The 10,529-nt window shown below is 36.0% G+C and overlaps 1 protein-coding gene across 1 annotated transcript; it reads left to right on the top strand.

The window, feature by feature from the left end:
- The first annotated feature begins 5,856 nt into the window (after positions 1-5,856).
- Positions 5,857-9,380, top strand: LOC121267060 (ATP-dependent 6-phosphofructokinase 2). Its single transcript, XM_041170937.1, has 3 exons — positions 5,857-5,902; positions 7,484-8,181; positions 8,370-9,380. Exons 1-3 carry the CDS (start codon positions 5,857-5,859, stop codon positions 9,216-9,218), a joined length of 1,593 nt encoding a protein of 530 aa, XP_041026871.1. The 3' UTR covers positions 9,219-9,380.
- The last annotated feature ends 1,149 nt before the right edge of the window (positions 9,381-10,529 follow it).

Genomic DNA, 10,529 nt, shown 5'->3' with positions numbered 1-10,529 from the left:
TTTGCTATGCCCAGTTAGCTAGCTAGCAATTACGTACGTACTTGATTAGCATCATATGATCACAGTGCAGGAATATTTATAGGCAAAAGGGAAAACCTAGTTCACATAAATTCCTTGAATCAGTTAGAAACTCTGTTCCTGATAGATTTCTAGAAACCTAGTTCGATTATAATTGAACAACAGGAGTGCGTGAGAGAGTAGAGTCCTTGGCTGGAAAAAGAGTCGAAGTGCTCAAGCGCGATATTCGATGATCAAGTTCGATAATGACTGTACAACGTCGGGGGCGGGAGATCAGGTCTATACAACATGCATACCTATCTATATACGTAAAGTCCTGCTCTCGAAAAAAGTCGACCTAACGTAGAATTGTACTCTGAATTTAATGTTACTAATTAATTAATGTACGTAAAGATATCGAAGGAATATTGCTGATGTGTTATAATAAATTACATGTTTAGCATGTGGTGTGAGATGATAAATGTATAGTATTAATTCTCATCATTTTAATTAAGAGTAATACTAGATATAAACGGTTCTAATCATATATAGTATTCCCTTTGAATAAAATTGGAATTTATCATTGAAAAAATAATTTATTTACATGAATTTTAAATTTGTCTACTTTTTTTCAAAAAGAATAAGCTAGCTTGAGAGAGAATATTTAAACGACTGTACAAATTAATCTGATCTTAATGTTCCTTTGATTAAGTGATCATGCTAGCTAATTCATAACATAGAAATAATTAATTATTGATCAGCTGCACGCTAGCTAGCAGAAAAAACTAAATCAATATCTATATCTATATATATATATATATATGATCATTAAACAAATATATAATATATTAAAATCTGATCTTTTACCAACATAATTTATAAACAAAGGAACATTATTAAATAAATAAAGTGATCTAATTGATCTGTGATACTTCCTAATCAAACTAAGCCTTAATTAATATGTGACCCTATTCTTGCATGAGATCATATATATATTTATAATATAATTATTAAGTTTTAAAAATAACTCCCAAATTCCGGATTAAGTTCATTAACTTGAATATTGTAAAATATCCTATATATATATATATTATCCAAAATATTACAGTACTCAAAGTTAACAAACATATTGAATTTGATGCCCAAACTGTTTAGTAGAAGTTCTTCACATATTTAAATTACCAACATTAAAAAGGAAAAAAGAAAGAATCATGAGAGAGTTTGAAAGACTAGGAATATTAAACTTTTCCAAGGAAAGAGATCATGATGATTCAAATAAAGGAGGCTGCCTGCCCTAGCCTGTATATAAACCCCAGGCAGCTTTGGCTGTATTCTATGGAACTATTTGTCAGAAAGAGACCTTAAGCTGCCGCCTTCTTACGACCTGTAGTCCTCCTCCTTTTAGCCATGGAGTTTCTTTTGTCTTTACCTCTAGTTTTCTGCTTTAACAACTCTTTGAATCCATCCCCTACTTCTCTTTGCCAACAAGATCACGGAAAGATATCAGAGAATATTGGCCCCCTGCTAGTGTTTTTTCTCAACATTTTCTCCCTGAGATTCTGCTGCTGCATGCAGGACGTAGCGCCATCTCTAAAAATCTTGTTCATCTCTGTGTTTAATTAGCTGCTGGTATGTTCTTTAAATTCAGCACTTTTAACCAAATGGTGATCAGTCCTTTCAAGTGTAGAGTAGGTCAAGAAGATTTTCTCTACTTTTTTTTTGTTCTTTTTCAGAAGAAAAATGTGTTTGATATTAGTTCTAGATGATGATGTGGGGATGCATATACATTCTTTCATAAGCGGATTAAGGATTTATGCAGGTAATTGTCAAAGCTCAAAACTTAAACAGACATTGGTCTGGTCTGGTCTAGTCTAGTATCTGTCTGCTGTCCTAGTTATCCTTTGCCTGGCTCCCTGAATGCCTTCTAAGAAGCTTGTCAAAGGGTGTTGGCAATCTTCATACATGACATCAGGGGAGTCATGCAGGCCTAACCATGCAGTAGACTGCTATTTGACGAGAGAAATGATTGTTATAGTCGTGAGTGTAAAAATATTATATAATTACTTTAAAAAAAGTAAATAAATACGGAATCTACATAAAAAAATAATAAATTTTATTATTTTTCAAAACGATTGTACGACACATACACATTTCATAACTGCACATAACATTACTCATATTTGACTGGGCAAGCTATTTGCCAAACCTGGGCCTACAGGCTGAGGCAAGAGGTAGTATGACTTTTAAACGTGCCAATCCATATATTTTAATTTTTTTTAAATAATTAAGTAAGTGATTATCAAGAAATTTATATATTTAAAAAAAAAACTTAAATAAAAAAAATTGTATTGGTGTGCATATTTCGAGTGCACATTTGATGTGCACTCTAGCATTGTCCTTTTCTGAATGCACAATATATAGAAAATTGAAAAATTATAATATTTATTGTTATTGGTATATAAATGTATTTTTTTTTTAATTTACCAACCACGTACCTTTCAATCTTATACTAATATATTAAAAACATATATTTATCATATCTCCAACATTACTTTATATTCTTATACAGCAGCACATATAAGTTATTTATAGTGATTAGTTTCACAATTTGTGGGCATTAGATTAACCATGACTTCATCCTCCCTTTTATTACTATAAAGAAAAAAATACCAATATTTGAACGACAAAGCAATCGGTTTGACAGCATTAACTAAGTTATAAATACTGTAGAGTTTATGTATCTATATTTAGAGAATAATAAATTTATATAAATCTTAAATATACAAGTCTCATGGGATCACTCACTTTAAGAGACCAGACTTTTGTAACGCCTAGCCCGGTCCCACGTGAGTCGGAGAATTACTTCTTATCACTTAAAATCATATTTAAACCATATAGTCATAGATTACAAATTTTCAATGACGCATAAGGCTCTCTGTTTCAAATCACCTACTCTAATATAATTATTCTAAACACCACAAAATCTCAAAATAAATATTAACCTTACAAAATATCCAGTTGACAGAGCAAAACAAAACTATTGAATAAAATTCTCTAATAACCAAAGTACCCTCTTTGTACTTAATCCATTATGCTCATGTAGCCTTATACATGCTTTCGATTCTTAATCCTCAGTTGAAACATTTAAAAATCTGAAAATATGGTGGAGATAAGTGGTGGGTTATCAACAACTCAGTAAGTAGTAGTAATGTTCATCCGAGTTCCGGCCCGAGAACCCTAGTATATCCGGACCAGAACCCGAGTTTCAAAACTAGCTGGAACCCAGACCGAGTCAACCCTGGGTTGGAACCCGGATTGAAACCGATTTTTAAAAACCCATAACTCGGGTTCTAGGTTGCACCCGTTTTCTTTATTCTTTTTTTTTTTTAATTCAAAGCTTACATGTTATGAATTTTTTTTCTTGAAAAAAATGTTGATGCAGCATTTAAACTCTATTTATTTAATTTTTTAAATCAAAGCATACATGTTCATTGACCACCAATAAAAAGCCACATGGAGAAGAGAGTAAAAAAAAAAAAGTATAAAATGGATAATTTATTGGAAATAATATGCATTTTTCTTTTGAGTTTCTATCCATTTAGTTGCTAGAAATGAAAAAAAAAAAAAACATTCAAACCGAAAAAAAACCTGGTACTTGGTGTACCTAGGTTTTTTTATGCGAGTACTGGCCCATATTTGTTCTAGGTCGGATCTCGTAACTGAAACCTGGATAACCGGGTTCCTGACTGGGTCAAAAAAGAACCTGACTAGGATTAAGATGCCTGGTAAGTAGAAAACATATATTAGTATGTAAACATGGAGATTTTCAAAGAGTTCAGAATGCAAAAACAAATCATTTAAGTTTCAATATGTAAATCTAAAAAACATGTTATCATAATATCATAGCGATCTAAGTTTCAATGAACAGTTTGAAAAGTCGCGACTTTTCAAATTGATCTTATTCCAAAACCAACTACTCATATTCAAAGACCCTTTGGCATAATATGACTGAATATTTTCATCTTATCATATCATTTCATGTCATATCACCATATCATATCATATATCATGTTTAGTCCCCGTGGTAGGGTTGTGCTATTCTCGATGGCCAAACCAAGCAGTATCAAAATGTGAAACATTTCCTTATTCATTCTTAAAACCCCGAGTGTGTACATAGGAAAGAACACGCAGAAAAACCACTTTGTTTTCAAAGTGTGTGCACTAATATCAAAGATGTTGATACAAAAAAATATAACAGAATCAGAGCCATCTTATCAGAACAAGAAACAAAATTAGATACAGAATCAAAATAGAATAAAAAAGTCATGCCAAAAGTTTTTCAAATGTCATATCATATCAAATAGAGTACTGAGCCTTTTCACATTATTTTCACATAATCGAAACAGATTCAAAGCATCTTCATATAACATATACGAAATTCACAAATTTCATATTTGCTCTTTTGCACATTTCAGAAACAACATGTCAAAATATTACTCATGTCTCCACTAGTCATGTCAAAAACACTTTCTTTTTTATATATATTTCATGAGTAATACAGAACACATAACTAAGGTTGTTTTCACATTTTTTTTCAAAACATATCGTACACATTTTTCATAAAATCAACCTCAATTCATTTTCTTATTATGCAAAGTCTAACATAAGAACTCCACTTATCTGGACTTTTTAATTTCTTTGAATTTTCTTACAACAGTGCCAAGAGTATATTAATTGTCACCTATAAGATAGTCGCGTAACATGCGTAAATTTTCAATTGAACACATTTCGTAATTAAAAATCTAAGATATAAAAAAAATTATATTTCTATAATGTCTAAAATCCTCGAAACCTTGAAATATCGTCACGCCCCAAAATATTTTAATTTCATGAAATTAGCTATCCTTTCGTGGGCCCAAGTCCTCAAAAATTAGTAATCTCTCTTAAACCTATAATGCATCGTTGTAAACCCACGACCCATCTAAACTTGCACAACCCATAAAACCTATCTGCAAGCCCATGGCCCATTTCAATTTGCATGGCCCATAATCCAATATACATACCAACCCATAATCCAATATACATACCGGCCTGTAAAGAGGGAAAGAGCTAATTAACTAGGGAAAGTGGAGGAGAAGGGAGAAGGCAGAGAAAGCGTGAGAAGGCTTGACACAGAGAGAGAGAGAGAGAGAGAGAGAGAGAGAGAGAGAGGCTTATGGTGCTGTTGGTCGGGAGGCACCTTGGGGTTAGGCGGTGCATAACTGACGACAACAGTGGCTAACCAGCATCTCCATGAGCTTCCAGGGTTTAACTTCGATTGGACTTTTGATCCAGCATTAAGTAGGCTAGAGGGACGCATGGTGGGGCTGTTGTCTGGCGTGCTATGGTGCTGTTGGTGATGGCGTTTGCATTAGCTTGTGGTTGGTGATCTGAACAGAGAAATTTTTGCACTGTTTTTAGTGCTTGAAATAGGGGCTGGTTTTGGTGTGGAAGTGGGTCTAGTTTTAAGATATAAGAGCTGCCGTGTGGTGCAACCTTGGTGGTTGAAGGGAGGGGTGGCAGCCACGTGAAGGAGCTTTGGCAATTGGTCCATCCCAAGTTGGTGCAGCAGCAGGGTGGTTTCTGCGACCTGTTGTGAGTGGGACGACTGATATTGTGGATTGGAGGGGGTGCATGCAGGAGCAGCGTTGTGGGCCTGTTGTGGCTTGAAGGAAAGAACGCTCACGGGAGAGGAACCATGGAACTGCTAGTTTGTTGTGGGCTGTGGAAAAAAATTGAGCAATTGAGTTGGTTTTCTACGGGCCTCAACAAGGTTGTGGCGTGTTGTCGTGTTCGTTCATCGTTGGGTGCTTGCTGGAGATGGCGACGTGGGGAGATGCAACGGGGAGGAGTAACCATCGGGCAGGTGTGGGGTGATAGGGCTATGTGATGGTAGTTTAGAGTGGTTCCATGGAACTGCAGCTAGAAGTAATCTGCCGTGATAGTGAACAACTTTGTAATGACTCGATGAGGGAGAGAGTAAGAGATTATGATTTCATATGTGCAGCCCTAATTTTGCAAGTATGTACTATATATATATATAGGTAGTTGAAAACCCTAAAGGATGAAGGAGAAGGCAGAGCACGTGCATGGAACTTACATGCAAGTCAGGATTCAGGATATTGAGTGTCTGGCTTGGGCTTTAACACATTTATTGAACCAAATATAAAAAAAAAAAAAAAAAAAAAAAAAAAAAAAAAAAAAAAAAAAAAAAAAAAAAAAAATCTACTAAACTCTAACGGCCTAATTGAAAATCCTAGCTAACCAAATTTTATGTTTGTGGGCTTATAATAAATTACCCAATAAATCTCATAAGAGTTTCCCAAAATATTGGCCCATTAACTAAAATTTCTGCAAATATTGGCCCATTAACTGAAATTTCTGCTCAAAAATCCATACTGCTCAAAGATTCATATTCTACGAAAATAATTTTTGGGCCCGTAGGCTATTGAAAATTACACATTAAATCTGTAGTGGCTTCCTGTACAATTTCACCTCAATAAAATTAATAGTACGTGGGCTTGCGTTGGGCCTGGGTGTTATAACTTTGGACTTGGAACTAACAATACCCAATTGAAACTTATCCTCCTTTAAACAAGAATCATATCGAGTTTTGCTACATACAAGTATATTTACGTACCAATCTTCATATTAATATTATTGCCTTCATATTCTAAATTTAAATTAGTACTGTTTTTAATAAAATTTACTTTCTGACTAATTATATTGAATGAGTACGCATATTAGTGCGCAGAATTGCTTATAATTAGATTTTTCCTATTCGATATTTGACGCCTCTATTTGCTTTAATATTAAAGAATAAGGTGATAATGAGATGAGATGAAGATTTTATAAATAATTTAAATTAAGATGATTTATTAAATTTTAAGAAATGAGAGAGAAAAAGTTGAATAAATATAAAATTATAAAGTTAAAAAACTGTTTATATATAATTTTTATTTTAAAATTTAAAAATGTTATATTATTTTTTATATTTTATTTGAAAATTGATAAAATTGAAATGATTAGATAATGATTAAAAATTTTTACAAATTAAAAATTAAAAAATATTTTGTACGACATTTAGAAGGAAAATTATGAAATTTTTTTTAGAATACTGTTATATATACAAAAGAATTATATAAAAATAATCTCTTAAATTGATTGCATAACTTTATTTAATTTATTAAATTTATTTTATAATAAAAATAATTTTAAAATCTAATAAATCATACGAAATCATATTAATTTATGAAATTACTTTTACGCGTAATCCTTCTTTGCTAGAGTATTTCCTTTTTTTTAGATGGTTTGATTTCTCATACATGCACCTACGTTTTACCCCATAACGTGTCGCCCTTCTACGAGGTCCTCACAGTACCACAGCGTGTCCACGAAGCATGACGGCCACGTATCTAACGGAAGCCATTGTCAAGCTCGTAGTAAGTACGCAAACTCTGCAAGTGGTATCTCTTGCTTCGCACCGACTACAGAGAAGATCAAGAAGAAGAAGAAGAAGAAGAAGAAACAACATTGGCCGTTTCATACACAGAAGCTAACAACCTCACCACAGCACCGATACCGTGCTCTCCGAATTACAACTCGTCCAACTCTAACAGTACCAGTACCGCCACCTTATCATTCTTCGCCGTGCAATTCCCCCACCTCACCAACTACCTTCGTGACCTCCAAACCCGCACCAACCCTTTAGAGCACAACCCATTCTACCACCCCTCCGACGGATTCTACGTCACCGACTCCGATGTAGTCCTCCGCCATGTCGTCCACGGCTTCTCCTCCCCTTCCCATTCCGCCGCGTACCACCGTGCCGGCCCGCGCAACCGGGTCTTCCTGGACCAACCTTCACGGACCCGGGCAGCCATCGTCACCTGCGGTGGACTCTGCCCGGGTCTGAACACCGTCATCAGGGAACTCGTTGTGGGCCTCTGGGACCTCTACGGGGTGCGACAGATATTCGGGGTGAAGGCAGGGTACAGAGGGTTCTACTCCTCAAAGCCCGTGGAGCTGAATCCCAAGCTGGTCCACAACTGGCACAAAAATGGCGGCACTGCGCTTGAGACTTCCAGGGGAGGTTTTGATCTCCAGAAGATCGTCGACGGTATACAGGATCATGGCTTTAACCAGGTTTGTCTGTCCTTCAATTCTAATGTATGTAGGAATAATATTTATGGTTTTTCTTTCACCATCAAAGCACTTACTCTGATAAACCTGGTGTTTTCTATATAAACTGGCAATCTGGATGGACTTTTTAATTGTATGAATGGTGTGCTAATTAGATTGCTCCATTTGCTCATTAATTTGCAAGCAAACAGGTGTACATCATAGGGGGGGATGGCACGATGCGTGGAGCTGTGAAGATATTCGACGAAATCCGTCGACGGAGACTGAATATTTCAGTCACCGGGATCCCAAAAACCGTCGATAATGACGTTGGCATCATCGACAGATCATTCGGGTTCCAGACAGCAGTAGAAAGGGCACAGGAAGCAATCAGTGCAGCTCATGTTGAGGCCGAGAGTGCAGTCAACGGAATAGGCCTCTTGAAGCTAATGGGTCGAAGCACAGGCCACATTGCCCTTTACGCAACATTGAGCAGCCGCGAGGTCGACTGCTGCTTGATTCCCGAAATCGATTTCTACTTGGAAGGAAAAGGAGGGCTGTTTGAATTCCTTGAACAGCGAGTGAAGGAAAATGGGCATGCAGTATTAGTAGTTGCTGAAGGAGCAGGCCAGGATCTGATTCCAAGAAAAGATGCACAGACGTCGGAGAAGGATGAATCCGGCAACCCAGTACTATTAGACGTCGGCGGCTGGTTGAAGTCGGAGCTGAAGAAATGGTGGGCAAGAGAGCACCCAGATGACCTTTTTACAGTGAAATACATAGATCCAACATACATGATTCGTGCTGTTCCTGCGAATGCTACGGATAATCTTTACTGCACGCTTCTAGCTCACTCGGCCATTCATGGAGTTATGGCAGGGTACACTGGATTTGTTTCTGGTCCTGTTAATGGAAACTATGCGTATATTCCGCTGGAGGAGGTGGCACAGGCGAAGAATGAAGTGAACATAAAGGATCACAAATGGGCATGGGTTAGATCTGTCACCAACCAACCGGATTTTGTGAGGAACCAGACATTGAACCATGCAGACAAATCGTGAAAAGCATCAATTTCCTGGCTCTTTGTGCATGGGAGCTCATCTTGAGTTTGTTTTCCGGACAAGAACGATAAATATATGAAACACGAGCAATGTTGTCCGAATTGTTTACATGGGTAATAGACAATATGATATATTTTATGTGTCTTTTCTATTTCTCTCAAATTTAGATTTTTTTTTTTTTTTTTTTTTTTTTTTTTTTTTTTTTTTATGCTCACTCAGGATTTACGTGCTCTTAGGTCATGAATGATCAAATCAAATTCTTGATTGCTTATAAGACATTTCTTAGATTGAGTTATTCTATTCACAAGTTCTTATATAGAGTGCACATACAATTTATATCACTTAAATGATAAGATTTGATTCGTAAAATTCAAATTTTAAAATTTATATTTCAAATCAAATTAAATTATGGCAATGTGTAGAAAAGAGGATGGATCTTATGAACCGGAAGATATTAAGGCTCTTGCTGCGTTACGAGGCTTACAGATGGTTTTACATTTTGGAGTTACAATTGAGGGTGACTGAAGGGGTGACAAATCGTGTTAACAGATCGTATTCATGTTGTATCAAGTCATGGGTGTTAAGGATAAAATCTTGCTGACCCATATGGCATCTCAAGCACAGCCCAAAGGATCATCATCAAGAAATAAAGAACAGACAATGAGGGGATAAGAAAAAGCAAGTATCAGAGAGAAATGAGGAAGGCGACAAAAAAGAGAAAAAAATGAGTAATGGGAGAAAGTAAGTCAGACACGCAATGGAGAAATGGTAAAAACTGACTCCCTCACCTACCACTGACAAGGCCACAATAAAAGAGGACTTCCTAACAGCTAATTAGCAACGATTACGAGAATATAGAGGTCATCTTCAACCTTAGAACAAGAGATCCAGGATATTATGTTCTCCAGAAAAGAGGTCTCTGACCTCCATTATATAGAGAGAAATGAAAGAGCATAAGAGATTGTAAAATACCTATATTATAGTATTGGATTTGCCCTCCAGACGGCCCGTGGACATAAACCCTATGCCGAACCACGTAAATCTATGTGTCTATATCTCTATTTATATTTCCAGTATTTATTTTCTATTTACTGTTATGGATGTACGTGTGGGCACAGTACCACCACTCCAAATCCCCATCGCGGGCTTCGAACTGTCTTATCTAGTCTTGGACTACCTCAATGAGCTGGAAATTATTCTTTCTCCCGCTCCGGCCTATTGTACAATTTTTGACATTAATAATGGGTATTATACTATATGGGTCAACACGAACACAATTCATTAAGCTAAACATGTCATAATTTCAAATCT

The sequence above is a fragment of the Juglans microcarpa x Juglans regia genome, chromosome 5S (genome assembly GCF_004785595.1).
Source record: "Juglans microcarpa x Juglans regia isolate MS1-56 chromosome 5S, Jm3101_v1.0, whole genome shotgun sequence".
Lineage (NCBI taxonomy): Eukaryota > Viridiplantae > Streptophyta > Magnoliopsida > Fagales > Juglandaceae > Juglans > Juglans microcarpa x Juglans regia.
Note: the sequence above shows the minus strand (reverse complement) of the source record. Positions and strands in the feature narration are given on the sequence as shown.